At 44.9% G+C, this 25,601-nt stretch overlaps 1 protein-coding gene across 1 annotated transcript in view; it reads right to left on the reverse strand.

The window, feature by feature from the left end:
- The window catches only part of LOC142243898 (NFX1-type zinc finger-containing protein 1-like), a 312,672-nt gene that overhangs the window by 98,815 nt on the left and 188,256 nt on the right, over nucleotides 1–25,601 (reverse strand). Inside the window, exon 20 of the mRNA XM_075316094.1 lies at nucleotides 1,265–1,404. Within this exon, the coding sequence (XP_075172209.1) occupies nucleotides 1,265–1,404 (140 nt within the window). The remainder of the gene's footprint in view (nucleotides 1–1,264; nucleotides 1,405–25,601) is intronic.

Raw genomic sequence — 25,601 nt, forward strand, 5'->3', positions numbered from 1 at the left:
CACGTAGAACCGGTAATTTGCATACTCACGTGGTCCGCGCTGCTGTCCGTGGTGCTGATCTTCGGTCTCCAGCCCTGCCATCTCCCCGCTGCTGCTGCTGCCGGCCGCAGTGAAGTGAATATTAAATGAGCATAATGAGCGATGGTCGGCAGCAAGTGGCAGCAGCGGTAGAGACAGGAGGGCTGGAGAAGGTGAGTAAATGTTTTGGGGTTTTTTCACTGACACGTGTGTGTTCTCCGGCGCGTGTCACACGGGACCGCATCCACACTACATCCATGTGGTACGGGTGCGGGCCGTGTGACACCCGTGCTGCCGGAGAAAACGTGGACATGTCAGCGTGCAGAAAAACGCACACACGTACAAACGCACACGGACACACATTCCGTGCGGTTTTACGTGTGTGTGCCTGCTACCATAGGGTAGCATTGGTGTACGTGTATCCGTGCCGCCGGGACATGCAAAAAATGGCAAACACGTACCGGCGGCATGGATGTGTGTCGGAGGCCTGAGATAGAGTATTTTTATGCATTCTTAATTGCAGAAACGTTGGGATTCTGAAAAAAAGAAAATGTCTATAGGGGAAAAAGGCACCAAAAATGTTCAATATCCTCTTTTCTGCACAGCCGGCAGATCGAGTTTTCACTCAAAGTGTCTGGGTTTGATTACAACCGTGCTCCGGTATACTGAGCGGTGACATAATCACTCCCCTGATCCGCCTAGTGCCATTATACGAAGAACACAACGTTATTACAAATTCAATTTCTTTGTGTAGCCGCACTTTAAGTCAGCCTGCTACCCATTGCTTTAACAATATTTACCTGAAGAGTAACCCAATATCTGCATGTTTGATTATATAGTAACATATTAATCAGCCCATTCAAATAATTGATTATTAATTCCAGCAGCTACAATGAAAAAATAATTGTCTTCTTCCCAACTTCTTCTACTTTAGAATATTTGATGCCCTTAAATGTTTCAGATTATCAGACTACCTTTAGTAATACATAAAGATTGCCCAAGTAAGTACAAAATAATTTAATTTATTGAAGGAAAATGCTGTTAACCCTATGGGAAGAAGTTAGTGGCTGGGACATGTGTAAAAATGATAAAATTTGGCACAATTTCCAGTTGTGCCCAAATTTTGTGACATTTTAAGCAGTTTTACGCCAGAATTCTGACAAAAACTGCTTGATGAATGTGCCCCTATACACTATACACTAATATTGCTTCATACAAATTGGTGTTAGAACCAAATCAGTCAAACCTGTAAATTTTCCAACGCTTATAAATCGGAATAACATAAATATCTGAGATGTTTTTATATTCCTCTTCACTCATGTAATCCATTTTTTGTAGCTCTTTATTCATTATTTCACGGAGTTTCTTTTGTTCTTTCTTTCGTACCTAAAAGAGAAAGGTAGATTAATTGGATTTAATAAAAAATAAATATTATTAGACCATTAAGCACAGGGCAGTGGGGATTTTTCCACATTACTGTCAGAAGCTGACAAATATAGGCTTTGTGCACCAATACAGTATATTGCCCATTAACATTTGCCAAGGAGTGTTTTAATAAAAGGTATGTCATAAAGTCAACCCCTGTCCATTTGCCTTATTAACCGCATAGTAACAGAACCAATTTATGGCTTTATGGCCAAATCCCATTTTTCAAATCTGACGTGTCGCTTCATATGGTAATGACATCTACATACCCCTGTGATTCTGACACTATTTTATTCCTGACCTTGTATTAGTGATACATTTAGGTTGATATATTTTGCTTGTTAATAAATGAAAATATCTGAAATTAGACATCACACAAAAAAGTTAATAAATACTATTTACTGATTCACTGAAAAGATTAAAAGGGGATATCTCCAAAGTAGATAAATTATTAATCCTCAATGACTAATCCAATTGGATTAAAAATTACTGTGAAAAATTATTTTGAAACGTAATCTTTATTGGGTTTACTAACAAATAATGTGAAAATAGTGATCACCTACAAACAATATGTACATATCACTTAAAATACTAAACAAACTAACAATTTCATGCTGTTACGCATTAAATGATCAGATATTTCTCTAACTTAATGTTTTCTAACTTATATCGCTGTGCCTTATTAATTCTGTATGTGTTCTTTGGAATCCTTATTGACACTGCTGGTTTGGTAACATTTATCTTCTATCTAATCTTTCTCTAGATTAAATGTGTGAATTGTTGTTCCTTCTTGTCCATTATTATTTTTTATTATTATTAAAGAAGTGTCTGGACCTATATTTCACCTCAGTTATTATTGGAACTCTTTATTGTCATTTATTAATTCTTTAAACAGATCATGATTTTATTTATATATTGCAATGAATCATTAATTAGTCATTGTTTCTTTATTGATTATGCGAATTATCCCATGGTATTATACGACCTGTATGCAGTAATCATCTATTATTTGATTATAAATATACTAGAAGGTGGCCCGATTCTAGCTTATCGGGTAGTCTAGAATGTGTATGTAGGTTAGCAGATTGAATAATAAGGTAATGAATGGACTGGATGGGTTAGATTTAATTTAGTATTCTTATAATTGTTTATTGGTTTTAAAATGACAAACAACAGAAGGAGCAGTTTTAATAGATGAGTCTAATGGCTTGTAATGAAAGAAGGCCATGAACAGTGTAAAGTTAAGTAAAAATATTTTTGTACACAAACAGGGCCATGTTTGCGGGTGGGGCGGAGCCAAGTGGGGCCATGGCGCTGGGGACGTCAATGCCGGGGACTGCATGGCTGGGGACAGGTCACTATCCAGGTGTGTGTGTGTATGTATGTGTTCAGTGTATACATGCAGAGGGTGGAGTGTGGGGGGGAGGTGGAGCCGAGCGGTGGGTATGTGTCGGCTGGGTTCCCGGTGTGTGCTCCCGGGGGTGCAGCACTCACCGGGAAGTCGGGGCTCCGTGTTGGTGCAGGGGAAAGTGTCAGGCGTCATCCTGTCGGCTCATAGTTTGGACTGTTCAGTTAGCTGAGCCGTTGGTCGCAGGCTCTTTAGCGCGCACGGTGTGGCGACGGTTGTCACTGTAATGACGTCATTTTGGAGCAAGACAGACAGACAGAGAGATAAACAGAATAAGGCAATTATATATATAGATTCCCTTATCAGTAATAGATATATATATATATTTTTTTTTTGCTAGATGTTTAATATAGTTATTCAGCTCACATTGCCTCTATCATATTTTCTGTGAGCTCATTTTTAGACACATTCAATATAAACTTCCCTATTGTTTAGCTAAGGTATTGGCTGCTAATTCTATTATGAAATTGATGTACTGTATTTTCTGGCATATAAGACGATTTTTTAACCCCTGAAAATCTTCTCAAAAGTCGCGGGTCATCTTATATGCCAGGTGTCGCCTTATACGGCGGTGCACGGCGCCATCATGGCTTTACACATAATAAAAGATATTCTCACCTCTCCTCCATGCCCGCAGTGCCTCCAGCTGTTTCTTGCAGTCCACAGGCACACAGACCCCTCCTTGATAGCGTCCGTTGTACGGGGTGGTCGCTGCAGGATGTCATCATGGTTTTACTACAGTTGAATGCTTTACAGCGCCACAAAGCATTCAACTGCAGTAAAGCGCTGACAGTACCAGCGGACCTGTGTATTGGATGTGCTTTACTGCAGTTGAATGCTTTGTAGCACCATAAAGCATTCAACTGTAGTAAAGCCATGACGACATCCTGCAGCGGACACTCCGTTCACGCTATCACGGAGGGGTCTATGGGCCTGCGGACTGCAAGAAGCAGCTGGAGGCACTGCGGGCATGGAGGACAGGTGAGAATATCTTTTATTGTGTGTAAACAACTGCATGATAGGGAACAGAAGGGAACCATGGGCTCATTAATGCATGGGACATTATAGCAGGGAATATTACAGCAGGGTACATTACTAAACAATGGGGACATTACTGCAGGGAACATCACTAAACAATAATAATAATAATAATTTTATTCATTTATATAGCGCTGTTAATTCCACAGTGCTTTATATACATTGGTCAATGAGGACATTACTCGGGTCGGCTTATACGATATATGCCAAACTCTATATTTTAACTGGAAAAGTTGGGGGTTGTCTTATACGCTCAGTTTTATTCGTCGGAAAATACGGTACCTTCTTTGTGAAAAGGGTGTTCTGTGTAACTATTCAGCTGTTTACACAACTGATGTGGATTTCAGTGAGCTCTGTAGCACTGTGGCATATGAAGATTTATTCTCTTAATAGAGTTGAACCTGGATAGCGGGCAGCTATTTCCACTTGGATGCCATCCGTACGTATCTCTCTGCTAGGGCTCGGTTCCACTTGCGTTTTGCATTGACGAATGCAATCCGATAAAACATCAGATTGCATTTGCACCAGTATAAAACTATGGGGCAGTGCCTATCTGCAATTGATTTCTCATACCATATCGGCATGAGCAATAAATCGCAGCATGCTGTGTTTGGCAGTGAATCTCGGTTCACATGCACCCATCCAAGTGTATGGGAGCATGTGAAACATCGCACTGCAGTCACATGGCATCCAAGTGCAGTGCAATGTACGCAGAGACAGGCTGCGGAAGAGGGGGAGAGAGTGTTTCCCCTGTTCTCCTCAGCTGTGATCAGATTGCAAGATTGGATCACAGTCCCATGACCGTTGTGTCACACTCGCAGCAGAGGGTCATTAGCATATTGCTTCCAATGCTCTCACATCACAAGCTATGCACAAGTGGAATCGAGCCCCTAAGCAGTGACTATGTGAGGCATTCTAAGGATGTTGCCAATATCACTGTCACCTGTGTCGGCTGCAGTTAAGGAATTACATTTACATTTGTTAAAATAACTGTTAATTGTATATTTTCAAGACAACCGCTATGAATGTTATCAAAGTATGTTAGTGATGTGCCGGTAATTACCCTGGCTCTAATAAAATCCTAGCGTGCTAACCATTCAGCATTGTTACTGAGTAGAGAGAAATAGCTTGATTGTCGCTTTCATTCATCTATCTGCACTGTCATAAGGCACTTATATGCGATATTATTTTATTTTGGCCCTACGTGTTTCATCTTTGTCATTTATTATCCGCTGCCCAGATTCATTAGAGGCCGACAGTGTGTAGTTTGTAGTGCTATCTCAGTTTTTCATGTCTATAGATGTTGCAAAATGCATGATTGCTAGCCGCTGGTGGCGGCCACACTAGTCTCTTTTTATAAGTCCTAATACTCCTTCTCCCCCTTTTTTTATTTTTTCCTCTATTTTCTTTCTAGTATGCATAATCTCTAATCAGAAGTCACCATTTACAGAGGATATAATGTCTATTCTAAATAATACAGTACATCCATACATCAGATGATTTGATCGTAATGTTACCCAGGCAATCAAAATATAGATCGAAAGCAGGAGTACCCATGCAATTTCTCATGATGGAGAATATAATTTAGTAGCCATCAGTGACAGCTCCTGTCGCTATATATGTAACATAATTTGTTCATTTTAATGTTACTCATGCCAGGTTATCAAGGACTGGGGTATTTAAACATTAGTCTCCTATTTTGTCCATTCATTGTAATGCTCCCAATAAAAAAATATGCATTTATCTTTTCACTTCTCGCCTTCTCCTCCCCGGCCTGTCTCTGCATACATAGCACTGCTGTCGGATGACATACGAGGGCAGTGCGATGTTTCACACACTCCCATAGACCTGTATGGGGGTGTGTGAGCTGAGATTCACTGCCAAATGCAGCATGCTGCGATTTATTGCTCATGCTGATATGGCATGAGAAATCAATTGCTGATGGACACTTCCCCATAGTTTTACACTGATGTTTTATTGGATTGCACTCGTCATCTGTGCAAAATGCAAGTGGAACCGAGCCCTAGCAGTGAGATACATACGGAGGGCATCCAAGTGGAAATAGCTGCCCGCTATCCAGGCTCGACTCTATTAAGAGAATAAATCTTCATAAGCTACAGTGCTACCGAGCTCACTGAAATCTACATCAGTTGTGTAAACAGCTGAATACACAGAACACGCCTTTCACAAAGAAGGTCCATTCATTTCATAATAGAATTAGCAACCAATACCTTAGCTAAACAATAGGGAAGTTTGTATTGAATGGGTCCAAAAATGAGCTCACAACAAATATGAAAGGGGCAATGTGATCTGAATAATTTTACTAAACATCTAACAAAATATATATATATATATATATATCTATATATATATCTATATATAGATATATATATAGATATATATATATATATATATCTATATATATATATCTATATATATATATAACTGATAAGGGAATATCTTTATAATCAAATAATAGATGATTACTGCATACAGGTCGTATAATACCATGGGATAACTCGCATAATCAATAAGAAATAATGACTAATTAATGATTAATTGCAATATATAAATATAATCACGATCTGGTTAAAGAATTAATAAATCACAATCAAGAGTTCCAATAATAACTGAGGTGAAATATAGGTCCAGATAATACCTACCGAAATAATAATAAAAAAATAAAAAATAATAATAGACAAGAAGGAACAACAATTCACAAATTTAATCTACAGAAAGATTAGATAGAAACTAAGGCCCTGTGTGCACTAGGAAATGGAATTTTCTTAAGAAAATTCCACACCCTCTGAAAGATTACCATACCTGCCGTAAAAAAAACCACAGCAAACCGCACTCAAAAACTGCATGCAGTTTTACCGCGATTTGCCACGGGTTTTACCTCGGTTTCACCGTGGTATTGCTGCAAATTTTCCGCAGTTGTGCAATTTTTTACCATTATCTATGGCAAAAAGAAGTGACATGCACATTATTTTTGCTGCAGAAAACATGCTGCAAAACCTGTAGGTGAAAAAAACCGCAGTTTGCGCACAGCATTTTTTTTTTACCATAGGTTTTGCTGGGGAAGGACTGCAGAAAGGTTATGAACATTTTCTGCAGCAAAACCGCGGTAAAAAACGTAGTGTGCACACAGGGCCTAAATGTTACCAAACCAGCAGTGTCAATAAGGATTTCAAAGAACACATAAAGAATTAATAAGACCCGCAACACACATCCGTTTTTTTTGTACGTGTGCGGTACGTATTTGCACGTACCGGAGACACGTACACACGGAGACCCATGTTAATCAATGGTAGATGGCACACGCACGTAAAATCACACGGAACGTGTGTCCGTGTCGTAAGTACGTGTGTGCACTTTTCTACACGGACGACATGTCCGTTTTTTGCCGGCAGCACGCAGGCACGGACCCGCTTTAGTCTATGGGTCCGTGCCTGCACGGACCGCACACGGAGTATGTCCGTGTTCAGCACAAAATCTGAAACACTTGTTTCCAATCTATCAGGTCATTTGAAAGCAAATAACAACACCAGGATCTCATGATGAATGATTAACAACGTTAATTGGGTAAGAATGCGGGCCTTTAAAAACGGACAGCACACCGACAGCACACGTACGTATTTTATGTCAATACGGACATTTCACACGCACACACGGCTCACATACGCCATCACACGGATGCCATACGTACTGAAGAAACGCCCCAAAAAAACGGAACACGGACCCGAAAAACGGACCGTGTCATACGGACGTTTTTTTTGCGGAAGTGTGTTTTAGGCCTAAGGCACAGCGATATAAGATAGAAAATATTAAGATAGAGAAATATCTGATCATTTCATGCGTAACAGCATGAAATTGTTAGTTTATTTAGGATTTTAAGTGATATGTACATATTGTTTGTAGGTGATCACTATTTTCACATTATTTATTAATAAACCCAATAAAGATTATGTTTTAAAATAGTTTTGCACAATAATTTTTACGCCAATTGGATTAGTCAGTGAGGATTACTAAATACTATTTACCTCTATTTACATACAGTATATCTACTATTCAAAAGAATCATTTTTCAAATATCCTTTTATTTTCTTAAGATGTTAAAAATTTAACACAAATTTTATTTTTTTCAACAAATTTTACAAAACCTTCCAATTGTATGGATATGCTTACTTTTGAAGAGACTTTAAAGAGGCCAGTGAAGAAGCATGTTTTCCCCGGGTGCAGCCAGCAAAGAGGCGCAATTGTTAATAAACAGTGTGGTGGTTATAGCTAATGTGAGACAGTGTGATGATTACACTGACAAGCAAAAGGGTAACAATATTTTGAACTTTTGACTTTCAGGCTCTATATTTCACCATCCACTACAGCTTCGAACATGGACTACCTTCATTTTATAGCCAATCATTCTGGCTATCTCTTACAGTAATTAAACTTGCAACTATTAAGAATATGATTTGTCATGCAGATTCTTGTAATGTCACTGCATTGTTACTGTTTTGCTCATTGTGGTGTTCCCACATTCCCTAAAAGCTCAGAGTGTTATTGGGTTGATTCCCAATCAAAAGGTCAATGGTTCAAATTGAAGAGCAGCCATGAAGAAGATTTCTCAAGTAAAGAGAAACAGCATCATCCAGCTAATCAATATTGGTCTGTCAGCCAAGAAAATTACCAAACTGTATTATGTGAGTGCCATGACAGTTAGAAGAATACAAATTGAAATCTGTCCATTCATTCAAAATTCAAAAGGTTGACGTCTAGGCAAAATAACGGAGTCAATAAATCGGCTCATCACAAGGACTATCAGTTCTGGTGCGACAAATATGGCAGTGGAGGTGGCTCATATGCTTCGTAATAGTGAGATGACAGATGTCCATGCAAGCGCTGTGTGACGCATGTTGCACAAGTCTGAAATGGTGTCCCAAAAAAGTGAAGAACCCTCAACTTCTATATCATCATAAGAAGTGTTGGCTCGAGTGTGTAAAAAATTACAAAACGTGGACAGTAGAAGATTGGAAATGGGTGATTTGGAGAGATGAGATGAAAGTTAATAGACTAGGCTCTGAAGGGTGCAAAAGGGTCTGGAAGAAACAAGGGAAAAATGGGCTAATGGACTGAAGCATCACTCTAATCAGAAGAAGCCATCAGAGTGTAAGGCATAAAGTCACCTAGGTGGACTAGTGAAATCATTAAAAAAAAGTTTTAAAAAATCTAAAATAAAACAAAAAACCTAAAAGTTCAAATCATCCTGTTTTTGCCCCCTTGAAAATAAAAATAAAATAACAAAAAATACACAGATTTGATATCATCGCTTTCAGAAATGCCCGATCTGTCAAAATATAAAATCAATTAATCTGATCAGTAAACAGTGTAGTGAGAAAAAAAATCAAAACACCAGAATTAAATTTTTTTGTTTCCGCAACATTGCATTAAAATGCAATAACAGACAATCAAAACATCGTATCTACCCAAAAATGGTATAATTAAAAACATCAGCTCAAGGCGCAAAAAATAAGCTGTCACTGAGCCCTAGATCCCAAAAAATTAGAACGTTAGGGGTCTCAGAAACTGGCGTCAAAAGCACAATTATTCTTTTCAGTATAACATGGGGCGCAATGAATGGTGTCTTTCAAAAGTTCAACTCGTCTCACAAAAAACAAGCCCTCATATATCTATATTGATGGAAAAATAAAAAAGTTATGGCTCTTGAAAGAAGAGGAGGAAAAATCTAGAATGAAAAATGGAAAATCCCTGGGTGTGAAGGGGTTAAGGCCTGCGTTCTTTTCTTGAAAAATATAATATTAAAAGTTACGGTATGTGTACTAGATTCTGTGATTGGGAGTTGATCCTAGGAGCTAGGAGTCGAAAAGGAATTTTTCCCATAATATGGAGCCATTAGTGTCTGCCCCATGAGGTTTTTGCCTTCCTCTGGATCAACATGTTAGGCTATGGGTTGAACTCAATGGACTTAAGTCTGCCTTAAAAACTATGAAAACAATCAATATTGGATGCTTGTGATCTATTAAAAACAGGCATGATTCAGTTGTGCAAATTCACTGCTTGCGTTCAGGAAGATTTCCAGAAATCATTGTGTGAATACAATTTGCCATGCAATCTACAAATATAAAGCCCGCTTTACACGCTACAATATATCTTACGATGTGTCGGCGGGGTCACGTTGTAAGTGACGCACATCCGGCATCGTAAGGTACATTGTAGTGTGTGACAGGTACGTGCGATTGCGATTGAACGTTAAAACGTTCATCGCATGCACGTCGTTCAATTCCTAAAAATTGAACGTCAGATTGTTCATCGTACCCGGGGTAGCACACCGGCATTGTGTGACACCCTGGGAACGATGAACAGATCTCACCTGCGTCCTGCGGCTCCCGGCCAGCAATGCGGAAGGAAGGAGGTGGGCGGGATGTTTACGTCCCGCTCAGCTCCGCCCCTCCGCTTCTATTGGACACCTGCTGTGTGACGTCGATGTGACGCCGAACGTCCCTCCCACTCCGGAGAGTGGACGTTCGCCGCCCACATCGAGGTCGTATGGACGGGTAAGTACGTGTGACGGGGGTAAATCGTTTGTGCGGCACATTCAACAAATTGAACGTGCCACACATACGATGGGGGCGGTTACGATTGCATACGATATCGTATGCGAAATCGTAACATGTAAAGCAGGCTTTAGTTAAAGATCTATTATGCAAAGAATCCACATATCAACACAACCCAGAAACTCTCTGGGTCGAAGCTCATTTACAATGGACTGAGACAAAAGGAAACAGCGACTGTGGTCAGATGAATCTAAATTTGAAATTCTTTATGAAAACCATGGATGCTGTGTCCTGTGTCCTCTAGAGGATAGGGAACCAGCTTATCAGCACCCACATGAAATTATTTATTTTCTCTTATGATATGGGGTTGTATTAGTGCCTACAGCATAGCAGCTTACATATCTTGAAGGGCACTTTCAAAGCTGAGCATTTTATAGAGGGTTTAAAAAAAACACATGCGCCCATTTAGACAATGTCTATTTCATGGGATCCATCACAACAGCATTTTTGCGCAAAAGAAGAGTTTGGATGATGAACCTTTCACCAATAGAAAACATTTTGAGCATTATGAAACGACAAAAGAGCCAGGACTGTTGAGCGTCTGATATCCGACATCAAACAAGCATAAGACAACATTCCTCTCCCAAAATTCCAGTAACGGTTCTCTTCACTTCCAGGAAATTTACAGACATTGAAGAGAGGATGCTCCATGACGGTAGACATGCTCCCATCAAAACCTTTTTGATTTGTGTTGCTGCCATCAATTTTTTTATGAGCAAATTTTTTTAAATGAAGTGAAAAAATGTTTACCATATTTTTCGGACTATTAGACGCACTTTTCCCCCCCAAATGTTGGGGGAAAGTAGGGAGTGTGTCCTATAGTCCAAATGTATGTTACAGGGAATGAGGGTGTTGCGGTGGAGTGGGTCATCGGCAGCATGAGCAGGCTGTAGCAGAACTATCATGACCACGTGGGTCCACTCATTAGCCTCTTTTCATATGCACTGCTGGATGATGGGCGGGGGATGCGAGCATAATTAACAGCCGGCCCGCATGATCATCCCTGGCAACTACAGCCTGGAGTGATCATATGTGGCTATATTAACTGCCCCTTGCGCATCATCATCAGAGTGGGGGGGGCAGTGAATAAGTATACTCACCGGCCACCGATACCTGCAGCATTGCGATGTCCTCCTGTCTGCTGGCCGCGGCTGTGTGTGGAGAGCAGTGTGCACAGCGATGACGTTATCGCTGTGCGCACAGCTCCACACAGGTCAGCGGCACTGCTGCTGGCATAGACAGGAAGACGAGCGATGCTGTGTGGAGCGACGAAAGGTGACTATAAACGTGTATTTTTTGTGTGCCACAGGATACAGGCCATATACGAGGATGAGGGCATATTCCAGGATGGGGGTATTTATCAGGATGGGGGCACATATCAGGATGTGGGCATATACCTGGATGGGAGCATATAAGGTACCTGGATGTGGGCATATACAAGCATGGGGATCATATACAAGGCAGGAGGATCATTACCAGGATGGGGTACCTTAGTAGAGAATTTGGGGACATTACCCCCATAAGAGTGTCAGCAGCAGATCCTCGCCCCATAACAGTGTGTCATGACCCCATTTTTTGCTTAAAATTTTATTTTTCTATTTTCCTCCTCTAAAACCAGGGTGCGTCTTATGGTCCGGTGCGTCTTATAGTCCAAAAAATACTTTAATTTATAACATCTGATCTGTGTTCTGTTATAAATAAAATATGGCTATAGTGGATTTCCAAATCATTGCATTCTTTTCTTTGCATTGTACACTGTATCTCAGCTTTTTTGCAATTTGCGTTATACAGTAGATCATAAAAGTGAGTACACTTCACATTTTTGTAAATATTTTATTTGATCTTTTCATGGGACATTACTGAACAAATGATACTTTGAAACAATGTAAATAAGTCAGTGTGCATCTTGTATACCAGTGTAAATTTGGTGTGCCCTCTAAATAACTCAACACATAGCCATTAATGTCTAAACTGCAGGTAACAAAAGTGAGCACACCCCTTATTAAAAATGGCCAAATTGTGTCCAATTAGTCATTTTCACTTCCCGGTGTCATGAGACCTATTAGTGTTACAAGGTCTCAGTTGTGAATGGGGAGCAGGTGTGCTAAAGTTGGTGCTATCGTTCAGAGTTCACACACTCTCTCATACTGGTCACTGGAAGTTCAACCTGGCACCTTAGGGCAAAGAATTCTCTGAGAATCTGAAAAAATGAAAAAATGAAGATTGTCAACAACCTGAAACAGAGCTGCAGCATGGTGGCCAAGCCCATATAGTGGTTTGTGCAAGACAAGTTCATCTCAAAATAGGCCTCGCAATGGTCGATCAAAGAAGTTGAGTGCACGTGATCAGTGTCATATCCAGAGGTTGTCTTTTCAAGAAACAAGCAGAAGTGTTGCCAACATTGCTACAGAGGTTAAAGAGGTGGGGGTCAGCCTGTCAATGCACAGACCATTTGCAGCACACTGCATCAAATTAGTTTGCATGGCTGTTGTCCCAGAAGGAAGACTTATCTAAAGATGATGTACAAGACAAACAGTTTGCTGAAAACAAGCATACTAAAGCTGGTGTCACACATAACGACGACGACAACGACGTCGCTGCTACGTCACCATTTTCTGTGACGTTGCAGCGACGTCCCGTCGCTGTCGCTGTGTGTGACATCCAGCAACGACCTGGCCCCTGCTGTGAGGTCGCCGGTCGTTGCTGAATGTCCAGCTTCATTTTTTGGTCATCACTCTCCCGCTGTGACACACACATCGCTGTGTGTGACAGCGAGAGAGCGACGAAATGAAGCGATCAGGAGCCGGCACTGGCAGCTGCGGTAAGCTGTAACCAGCGTAAACATCGGGTAACCAAGGGAAGACCTTTCCCTGGTTACCCGATGTTTACGCTGGTTACCAGTGTCCGTCGCTCTCGCTGCCAGTGCCGGCTCCTGCACTGTGACATGTGGCTGCAGTATGCATCGGGTAATTAACCCGATGTATACTGTAGCAAGGAGAGCAAGGAGCCAGCGCTAAGCAGTGCGCGCGGCTCCTTGCTCTCTGCACTGTGACATGTAGCTGCAGCACACATCGGGTTAATTAACCCGATGTGTACTGTACCTAGGAGAGCAAGGAGCCAGCGCTAAGCGCGGCTCCCTGCTCTCTGCACATGTAGCACAGCGACGTTATGATCGCTGCTTCTGCTGTGTTTGACAGCTAAGCAGCGATCATAACAGCGACTTACAAGGTCGCTGTTACGTCACCGAAAATGGTGACGTAACAGCGACGTCGTTGTCGCTGTCGCTTAGTGTGACACCAGCTTAAGGACATGGATTGCTGGAACCATGTCCTGTGGTCTGATGAGATCAAGATAAACTTATTTGGTTCAGCTAGTGTAAAGGGTGTGTGGCGGCAACCAAGTGAGGAGTTTAAAGAAATGTGTCTTCCCTATAGTCAAGCATGGTGGTGACAGTGTCATGGTGTGAGGCTGCATGAGTGTTGATGGCTGTGGGGAGCTACAGCTCATTGAGGAACCATGAGTGCCATCATGCACTGTGACATACTGAAGCATGATCCATTCCCTTTGGAAACTGTGCTGTAGGGCAGTATCTATATATATAATTGCCTTATTCTGTCTGTCTGTCTGTCTATCTGTCTGTCTGTCTGTCTGTCTTGCTCCAAAATTGTGTCCTTACGGTGACACAAAGCTGATTGGCTGCTGGGCTCGCCATGGCCCCGCCCCCCCGCACGGATTGGCCGATCGCCTTGCCTCCGCCCCCCCACGGATTGGTCGCTCGCCTCGGCCTGGCCCCGCCCTCCGCATGGATTGCCCGCTCGCCTCGGCCCTCCGCACGCATCGCCAGACATAACCTTGCGCTGCTGGGATCGTGACGGAGCCGGTGTACGCTGGTAACCATTATACACATCGGGTAACTAAGGTCCCTTGGTTACCCGATGTGTATCATAGTTACCAGTGTACACCGGCTCCGTCACGATCCCAGCATCGCCAGACATAACCTTGCGATGCTGGGATCGTGACGGAGCCGGTGAACGCTGGTAACCATTATATACATCGGGTAACTAAGGTCCCTTGGTTACCCGATGTATATCATAGTTACCAGTGTACACCGGCTCCCGGTACACATGTGCAGGGAGCCGGCATTATACTCCTCTCCCCCCAGGACTACTCCTCCTATTATAGTCCTCCTAATAGACTCCTCTCTGAGTATAATAGAAGAACTATTATAGCATGGGGGATGGAGCACGATGGGGGGTGCGCAGCATGGGGGATGGAGCACGATGGGGAGTGCGCAGCATGGAGGATGGAGCACGATGGGGAGTGCGCAGCATGGGGGATGGAGCACGATGGGGAGTGCGCAGCATGGGGGATGGATCACGATGGGGGGTGCGCATCATCGAGGATGGAGCACGATGGGGAGTGCGCAGCATGGGGGATGGAGCACAATGGGGGGTGCGCAGCATCGGGGATGGAGTACGATGGGGAATGCGCAGCATAGGGGATGGAGCATGATGGGGGTTGGGCAGCATGGGGGATGGGGCATGATGGGGGATGCGCAGCATGGGGGATGGAGCACAATGGGAGGTGCACACCTCCCCCCAACACACACACACACAACACACCACACACACACTGGGAACCTCAAACACCGCCCTACACAGACACCCACACACACAGACAACACCCAACACACAAACACCGCGGCATACATAAATATACGCACATACCGCCCAACACACACATTGCACAAAACATACCTCCCCCCAAAACACACCACACCCACACAAACCGCGCAACACACACACAACGCGACAGACACACAGCGCTCCACAAACAACGCAACACACGCAACACACATACAACACCGCTCTCACCCCCCGCCACACCCAGACAACACCCAAAACATGTACAGCACCCTACACAAACACTTGGTAACTACACACAACAACATCTATATATATATATATATAACAAAAATCATACATGAACTACACAATACATAAATTCTAGAATACCCGATGCGTAGAATCGGGCCACCTTCTAGTTCCAAAATAATGATCCCCAAACACACCTCCAAGATGACCACTGCCTTGCTAAAGACACTGAAGGTAAAGGTGCTGTACTGGCCAAGCATGTCTCCAGACCTAAACGCTATTAAGCATCTGTAGGGCATCCTCAAATGGTAGATGAAGGAGCACAATGTCTCTAACATCCACCTTGATATCATCATGCAAGAGTGGAAAATGATTCCTGTGACTCCAATGAAGCTCTAGTGAACACCATGTGAAAGAGAGTTAAGGAACAATTGAGAATAATGGTGGCCACACACTTTGGGAAAAAAAATAGCCATTTTCACTTAGGGGTGTACTCACTTTTGTTGCAAGTAGTTTAGACACTAATGGCTGTGTGTTGAGTTATTTAAAGGGCACACCAGATTTATACTGTTATACAAGTTGTACACTGACTACTTTATATTGTATTAAATTATCATATCTTCAGTGTTGTCCTATGAAAAGATATAATCTTATAAAATATATCAAAAAATGTGAGGCGTGTATTCACTTTTGTGATACACTGTACATACACATATATACACACTCACAAGTACTTTCAGTAGATATCAAACTATTAAACTAAACAGAACTAAAAAAAGTTAATACTTTGAAATTCATGTGTATGCTCAATGCTTGACAATCGAAAATGGATTTTTTCAATTTAATTCTCACCCTTAACCCTCCCAACTATATCCATAGTAAGTACTGTATATCCACAGCAGCAAACAGACCTTTTTAGGCTGCTTCAATGCAGATACAGACACCCTCAAATCCTCCAATTTAATGTAAGCCTACAATCCTTCACTATCATGTCGATCTCTATTCCCAAAAAATGAAGCACTGTTTCATTCACTGTTTCACCCTCAGTTTTATCTGGAGCCAATGGAATACTGAATGCGCACACTACCTGTTGCAATGTGAACAGCAAAACTTAAACAGTGGACCCCGTCGAACAGAGAAGAAGTCATCAAATATTGAATTATGGGTGTGATACCTGACACGTCCCGAACCACCCACTCTACGAAATAACTAAAAACCTCAAAGTAAGAACACGAGCGAGCCACCCATGGACAAACAATGATCAACATAAAACTCACCATCCTACATGCACCCTAACAAATGAAGACTGTCTGGGTGAACTGGTCGCAAATGCAAACCCGCCTCTATGTCGGACTTCGCCATCAGGGCCCCTGAACCCTTATTCCACACCAAATCCAGTGACTTATTAAATGATTCATACAACACTGCTGATAATTCTGGGGCAATACCTTAATTAACCGAATCCCCTTGCGAGTAGGACAAGTGGTGAATGAGTCTAAACTTATTAGACTCCCGCTTTGGAACAACCCCGAGAGGGGAAATTCTCAAGTTAGAACATGGCGAAACCTTAAATGAACCCTACCATGCAACCCAACTCTACCTCTTCACTTAGTCTTTCCCTCACCACCTGTGAGTGCTCTCTTACCTACTTCAAATTACCTGGATGACTAATAGAAGCCCTAGGATCAAACGGAATTGTAAAGCCCTCCGAAAAAAAAAAATACTGCAAAAGTGGCGCTGATTCCAAGTCTGGGTATCTACTTAAAAATGGAAGCATCATCACGACCCTCACTGGGGGTCTTCCCTTTTTCCAATGCCCTCTTCTGATTTCCATTTTGCCCTTGTAAAAACACTTGGAAAGGTTATGACTGTCCCCACGATCGTAAAACGTATACTTAAACTTGCATGATACCTCGAGTTTATATTGTCCTTCACTAAATTGTCAACAAAAACCTATTTTGTGACCCGCCAAAGACCCGCTTACAGAACTACAGCTCCCGGCCTCCTCCAAAAAGGGCTGAGCCGGGAAAGCCATCAGACGCATCCACAAGGAAATAGCCAACACATACCAGGCCTCATAGCATTTCTCTGCCTAAATTGCTTGTCATACCTCAACTACGATAAACCACCATAAAGCTGATACCCTTCCTTTATCATGTCCAAGTAGCAATGCTCAGGCTCTTTGTTACTAATCACACTTGTCAGGATTTCAAACCCTTATTAGTGATGAGCGAGCATGCTTGTCACTACTCGGTACTCGCACGAGTATCGCTGTACTCGGGCTGCTCGGCGGGGACCGAGTAATCTCGCGATACTCGTGCTGTACTCGTGGTCTTCATTTCTGCATGTTGGCGCTCTTTTGAGAGCCAGCCCTCATGCAGGGATTGGCTGGCAGACCACTGCAATGCCACAGCCCTGTTAGTTGTGGAATTGCAGTGATTGGCCGGCCTGCACAGCGTGACCGAGCCTTTATATCGGCCGGCGCGCTGTGCTCTGCTCACAGCTATCCAGACAGTGAGTGCAGGGAGAGTGTCGCTGATTCAGGGAAAGCTTTGCGGCCCTTTATAGCTTTTTCAGTTGCAGGGCTGCAAACAGTGTGACCAAAAGTCCTTCTCAGGACTATTCTAGTTGTATACAGGCAGGCAGGGTATAGCCAGGTCGGAGTACAGTAGCAGAGTCCTTCTCAGGACTATTGTTGCTATATACAGGCAGGGTATAGCCAGGTCTGAATACAGGCTAGTGACCAAAAGAGTCCTTGTCAGGACTATTGTACCAGTATACAGGCAGGCAGGCAGGGTAGTGGTGACCGTATACCAGCCTTCATCATATCTGGGGCTGGTGTACACAGTGTAAAACAGTCCAGATAGTGTCTGACTTGTCTGTAATTGTCGCTCCCCAAAAAAACCTGTTAGGTTCTTATTGCGTCCGTGCTTGGTTTTTAAAACCGCACGTGTGTGCCTATTGGTGGCAGCGTACAGGTGCACTTGTGTGCAATTTCCACAAACTTTGATATAACGCACAAGTAGTGAATATACACGTCAGCAGTGCACAGCATTGCAAAATGCGCAAGGGCATTGGCAAGGAACAAGGAAGTGGACGTGATGGTGGTGCAGGCAGAGGCCGAGGTCGTGGGCAAGCTCTAATTTCGCCACAACAAAGGGCCACATCTAGTCGCTCGCACGTCCTGTCCCAAATTCTTGGGGACCGCAGCAGTACACCGCTCTTGAGCCAAGACCAGTGTCAACAGCTTGTTAGTTGGATAGCAGATAATGCTTCCAGTCAGATTGGCACCACCACAAACACTCTGTCTTCCACACGGTCAAGTGTCAGTAGCCGTGATACTGCACCGCACATTTCTGAACCTGATCCTCCTTCCTACCACCAGGCTGAGTACACGTCCTCCTCGGACATTAATGATCCCACACTTGGACACTCGGAAGAGCTGTTCACGTTTCCATTCACACATTCTGGCCTCTCGCCAGCTCATATTGAAGTGGGTCATGAGGAGATCGTCTGTACAGATGGCCAAATATTTGAGCAGCCACGTTCTCACGAAGTTGGCAACGTGTCTCAACAAGTGGTGGACGATGATGAGACACAATTGTCAGGAAGTCAGGAGGAGGAGCAGGGTGCGGAAGAGGAAGACGACGTGGTGGATGATCCAGTAACTGACCCAACCTGGCAGGAGGATATGCAGAGCGAGGACAGCAGTGCACAGGGGGAGGGAGGCGTAGCATCACAACAGGCAGTAAGAAGCAGGGTGGTGGCCCCAGGCAGAAGTCAGGCAACCGTTCCCCGGAACAACACGACGACACAAGGTGCCTGTACAAATGTTAGGTCTTCCCGAGTCTGGCAGTTTTTTAAGTTGGATCCAGATGATTCAAAAAAGGCCATTTGCAACACCTGCCGTGCCAGCATCAGCAGGGGTACCAAAACTAGCAGCCTGACCACCACCAGCATGATCAGGCACATGTCAGCCAAGCACCCGACTTTGTGGGAAGTACAACAGAGTCGAGGAGCAGTGCTTGCTGATGTCACTGCTACGTCTTCGCTGGTTGTGCATGCGAGCCAATCCTCTGTCCATGCTGCCTGCGAACAAGCCTCCTCCACTCCTGCACCTGCAGTTGCCTACGCAGAAAGAACACCATCATCAAGCACGTCCTTGTCCCAGCGCAGCGTTCAGTTATCCATTCAGCAAACCTTTGAACGCAGGCGCAAATACACTGCCAACACCCCACATGCCACAGTTCTAAATGCTAACATTTCGCGACTGCTTGCGCTGGAAATGTTGCCTTTTAGGCTGGTGGAGACAGAAGCATTCCGTGACCTGATGGCGGCAGCTGTCCCACGTTACTCGGTCCCCAGCCGCCACTATTTCTCCCGGTGTGCCGTCCCCGCGTTGCATAACCACGTGTCACAAAACATCACACGTGCCCTGAACAACGCTGTTTCACCCAAGGTCCACCTAACCACAGACACGTGGACAAGTGCTTGTGGGCAAGGCCGCTACATCTCGTTGACGGCACACTGGGTTAATATTGTGGAAGCTGGGACCCAGTCTGAGCGAGGGACGGAACACGTCCTTCCCACACCAAGGTTTGCAGGCCCTACCTCAGTCAGTGTTTCACCCACACTCTACAGCTCCGGAATGTCATGCTCTTCAGCCTCCTCCTCCTCCTGCGCATCCTCATCCACTGTGCCCTCCACACCAGTCACAAGCTGGAAGCACTGCAGCACTGCCTCGGCGAAGCGGCAACAGGCTGTGCTGAAGCTAATCTGCATAGGTGACAAACCCCACAATGCAGAAGAGCTGTGGACAGCTCTGAAACAGCAGGCAGATCACTAGCTCACACCTCTGAACCTAAAGCCAGGAAAGGTCGTGTGTGACAATGGCCGGAACCTGGTGGCGGCTTTGAGGCGAGGCCAGCTGACACATGTTCCATGCGTGGCCCATGTGCTCAACCTCGTGGTTCAGCGGTTTATAAAGTCATACCCAGAGCTGTCTGATCTGCTGGTAAAAGTTCGCCGCCTGTCTGCACATTTTCGAAAGTCACCTACTGCTTCAGCCGGCCTTGCCGGCTTTCAGCGCCGTTTGCATATTCCGGCTCACAGACTGGTGTGTGATGTCCCCACGCGTTGGAATTCAACTCTGCACATGTTGGTCAGGATATGTGAGCAGAAGAGGGCAGTTGTTGAGTACCTGCATCACCTAAGCCGTCGGGAAATGGGTCAAACTCCACACATAACACCTGAGGAGTGGAGATGGATGTCAGACCTATGTACCATCCTCCAAAACTTTGAGGACTCCACCAAGATGGTGAGTGGTGATGACGCCATTATTAGCGTCACCATACCGCTACTCTGCCTTCTAAAACGGTCTCTGCTGAAAAACAAACATGATGCATTGCAGGCGGAGCGCGATGAGTTGCAGCAAGAAACAGTAGTGGGTGTGGGTGATAACACACAGCCCAGCCTTGTCTCATCACAACGTGCAGTGGAGGACTATGACGAGGAGGAGGATGAAGACATGGAGCAACTCTCCGGCCAAATTGAGGATATGACATGCACACCAGTCATATCCTCGGTTCAGCGTGGCTGGCCAGAGGACAGGGTAGATGAGGAGGAGGAGGAGGAGGAGGAGGAGGAGAACAGCATGTTCAGTCATCTTGTTGGTCAGGCTACTGAAGTCCTGGCTGTTAAGAGTCTGGCGCACATGGCTGACTTTATGGTAAGCTGCCTGTCTCGTGACCCTCGCGTTAAGAACATCTTGGCCGACAATCATTACTGGTTGGTAACACTGTTAGACCCACGCTACAAGGAGAACTTTTTGTCTCTTATTCCCGTGGAGGAGAGGTCAACCAAAATGCAGCAGTTCCGGAAGGCCATACTCACGGAAGTAGGCAAAGCATTCCCCTCACAAAACGCTAGCGGCATAGGTCAGGAATCAGTGGACAACCGAGGCGTACAGCCGAGAGAGGCACAAGTCCAATCCGCCAGAGGTAGGGGAACAGTCTTTAAGATGTGGGACAGTTTTCTCAGCCCCTCACGTACCACAGCCCCTGAGTTGCGGGGTAGTGCCACAAGAAATCCTAAGTTTGCCCAGATGCTGAAGGAGTACCTTGCAGATCGAACAACTGTACTCCGACATTCCTCTGTGCCTTACAATTATTGGGTATCCAAGCTGGACACGTGGCATGAATTGGCTCTCTACGCCTTGGAAGTCCTGGCCTGCCCTGCTGCTAGCGTTTTGTCAGAGCGTGTTTTTAGTGCCGCAGGTGGAATCATTACAGATAAACGCACCCGCCTGTCAACTGAAAATGCTGACAGGCTGACTCTGATCAAGATGAACAAGGGTTGGATTGGGCCAGACTTCACCACACCACCAGCAAATGAGAGCGGAATTTAAAGTTTGCCATGTACCTCCACTCACCCATGGGTACACACTTCTGGACTTTGGATAATCGCTGGACTGCTCCTCCTTCTCCTCATGCGCCATCATGATGACCGTTACAATAGTTAGGTCTTTGTTTCAGGTATACCCCCAGTGGTAAATTTTTTCGCCCATTCTTTGCAGAATGGACATTACAACGACAGGAGACCCGCTCCTTTGCAATGGGAACAATGTTTTGAGGCCCTCATGCACGTCTCTACCCAGGGACAACGTGGAGCCTCCCAATTTTTGGCTGCCCTGCCTAAGGGCTATACTATAATACACCCACTTCCTTAAAATGGACACTTAATGTTTTGAGGCCCTCATGCACGTCTCTACCCAGGGACAACGTGGAGCCTCCCAATTTTTGGCTGCCCTGCCTAAGGGCTATACTATAATACACCCACTTCCTTAAAATGGACACTTAATGTTTTGAGGCCCTCATGCACGTCTCTACCCAGGGACAACGTGGAGCCTCCCAATTTTTGGCTGCCCTGCCTAAGGGCTATACTATAATACACCCACTTCCTTAAAATGGACACTTAATGTTTTGAGGCCCTCATGCACGTCTCTACCCAGGGACAACGTGGAGCCTCCCAATTTTTGGCTGCCCTGCCTAAGGGCTATACTATAATACACCCACTTCCTTAAAATGGACACTTAATGTTTTGAGGCCCTCATGCACGTCTCTACCCAGGGACAACGTGGAGCCTCCCAATTTTTGGCTGCCCTGCCTAAGGGCTATACTATAATACACCCACTTCCTTAAAATGGACACTTAATGTTTTGAGGCCCTCATGCACGTCTCTACCCAGGGACAACGTGGAGCCTCCCAATTTTTGGCTGCCCTGCCTAAGGGCTATACTATAATACACCCACTTCCTTAAAATGGACACTTAATGTTTTGAGGCCCTCATGCACGTCTCTACCCAGGGACAACGTGGAGCCTCCCAATTTTTGGGTGCCCTGCCTAAGGGCTATACTATAATACACCCACTTCCTTAAAATGGACACTTAATGTTTTGAGGCCCTCATGCACGTCTCTACCCAGGGACAACGTGGAGCCTCCCAATTTTTGGCTGCCCTGCCTAAGGGCTATACTATAATACACCCACTTCCTTAAAATGGACACTTAATGTTTTGAGGCCCTCATGCACGTCTCTACCCAGGGACAACGTGGAGCCTCCCAATTTTTGGCTGCCCTGCCTAAGGGCTATGCTATAATACACCCACTTCCTTAAAATGGACACTTAATGTTTTGAGCCCCTCATGCACGTCTCTATCCAGGGACAATGTGGAGCCTCCCAATTTTTGGCTGCCCTGGCAAAGGGCTATACTGAAATAGACCCACTTCCTTACAATGGGCACTTCAGGTTTACAGGCCATCATGCACGTCTCTATCCAGGGACAATGTGGAGCCTCCCAATTTTTGGCTGCCCTGGCAAAGGGCTATACTGAAATAGACCCACTTCCTTACAATGGGCACTTCAGGTTTACAGGCCATCATGCACGTCTCTATCCAGGGACAATGTGGAGCCTCCCAATTTTTGGCTGCCCTGGCAAAGGGCTATACTGAAATAGACCCACTTCCTTACAATGGGCACTTCTGGTTTACAGGCCATCATGCACGTCTCTATCCAGGGACAATGTGGAGCCTCCCAATTTTTGGCTGCCCTGGCAAAGGGCTATACTGAAATAGACCCACTTCCTTACAATGGGCACTTCAGGTTTACAGGCCATCATGCACGTCTCTATCCAGGGACAATGTGGAGCCTCCCAATTTTTGGCTGCCCTGGCAAAGGGCTATACTGAAATAGACCCACTTCCTTACAATGGGCACTTCTGGTTTACAGGCCATCATGCACGTCTCTATCCAGGGACAATGTGGAGCCTCCCAATTTTTGGCTGCCCTGGCAAAGGGCTATACTGAAATAGACCCACTTCCTTACAATGGGCACTTCAGGTTTACAGGCCATCATGCACGTCTCTATCCAGGGACAATGTGGAGCCTCCCAATTTTTGGCTGCCCTGGCAAAGGGCTATACTGAAATAGACCCACTTCCTTACAATGGGCACTTCTGGTTTACAGGCCATCATGCACGTCTCTATCCAGGGACAATGTGGAGCCTCCCAATTTTTGGCTGCCCTGGCAAAGGGCTATACTGAAATAGACCCACTTCCTTACAATGGGCACTTCAGGTTTACAGGCCATCATGCACGTCTCTATCCAGGGACAATGTGGAGCCTCCCAATTTTTGGCTGCCCTGGCAAAGGGCTATACTGAAATAGACCCACTTCCTTACAATGGGCACTTCAGGTTTACAGGCCATCATGCACGTCTCTATCCAGGGACAATGTGGAGCCTCCCAATTTTTGGCTGCCCTGGCAAAGGGCTATACTGAAATAGACCCACTTCCTTACAATGGGCACTTCAGGTTTACAGGCCATCATGCACGTCTCTATCCAGGGACAATGTGGAGCCTCCCAATTTTTGGCTGCCCTGGCAAAGGGCTATACTGAAATAGACCCACTTCCTTACAATGGGCACTTCTGGTTTACAGGCCATCATGCACGTCTCTATCCAGGGACAATGTGGAGCCTCCCAATTTTTGGCTGCCCTGGCAAAGGGCTATACTGAAATAGACCCACTTCCTTACAATGGGCACTTCTGGTTTACAGGCCATCATGCACGTCTCTATCCAGGGACAATGTGGAGCCTCCCAATTTTTGGCTGCCCTGGCAAAGGGCTATACTGAAATAGACCCACTTCCTTACAATGGGCACTTCTGGTTTACAGGCCATCATGCACGTCTCTATCCAGGGACAATGTGGAGCCTCCCAATTTTTGGCTGCCCTGGCAAAGGGCTATACTGAAATAGACCCACTTCCTTACAATGGGCACTTCAGGTTTACAGGCCATCATGCACGTCTCTATCCAGGGACAATGTGGAGCCTCCCAATTTTTGGCTGCCCTGGCAAAGGGCTATACTGAAATAGACCCACTTCCTTACAATGGGCACTTCTGGTTTACAGGCCATCATGCACGTCTCTATCCAGGGACAATGTGGAGCCTCCCAATTTTTGGCTGCCCTGGCAAAGGGCTATACTGAAATAGACCCACTTCCTTACAATGGGCACTTCTGGTTTACAGGCCATCATGCACGTCTCTATCCAGGGACAATGTGGAGCCTCCCAATTTTTGGCTGCCCTGGCAAAGGGCTATACTGAAATAGACCCACTTCCTTACAATGGGCACTTCAGGTTTACAGGCCATCATGCACGTCTCTATCCAGGGACAATGTGGAGCCTCCCAATTTTTGGCTGCCCTGGCAAAGGGCTATACTGAAATAGACCCACTTCCTTACAATGGGCACTTCAGGTTTACAGGCCCTCATGCACGTCTCTACCCAGGGACAACATGGAGCCTCCCAATTTTTGGCTGCCCTGCCTAAGGGCTATACTATAATACACCCACTTCCTTAAAATGGACACTTAATGTTTTGAGGCCCTCATGCACGTCTCTACCCAGGGACAACGTGGAGCCTCCCAATTTTTGGCTGCCCTGCCTAAGGGCTATACTATAATACACCCACTTCCTTAAAATGGACACTTAATGTTTTGAGGCCCTCATGCACGTCTCTATCCAGGGACAATGTGGAGCCTCCCAATTTTTGGCTGCCCTGGCAAAGGGCTATACTGAAATAGACCCACTTCCTTACAATGGGCACTTCAGGTTTACAGGCCATCATGCACGTCTCTATCCAGGGACAATGTGG

Source organism: Anomaloglossus baeobatrachus, chromosome 6, assembly GCF_048569485.1.
Source record: "Anomaloglossus baeobatrachus isolate aAnoBae1 chromosome 6, aAnoBae1.hap1, whole genome shotgun sequence".
NCBI classification, from domain to species: Eukaryota; Metazoa; Chordata; class Amphibia; order Anura; family Aromobatidae; genus Anomaloglossus; species Anomaloglossus baeobatrachus.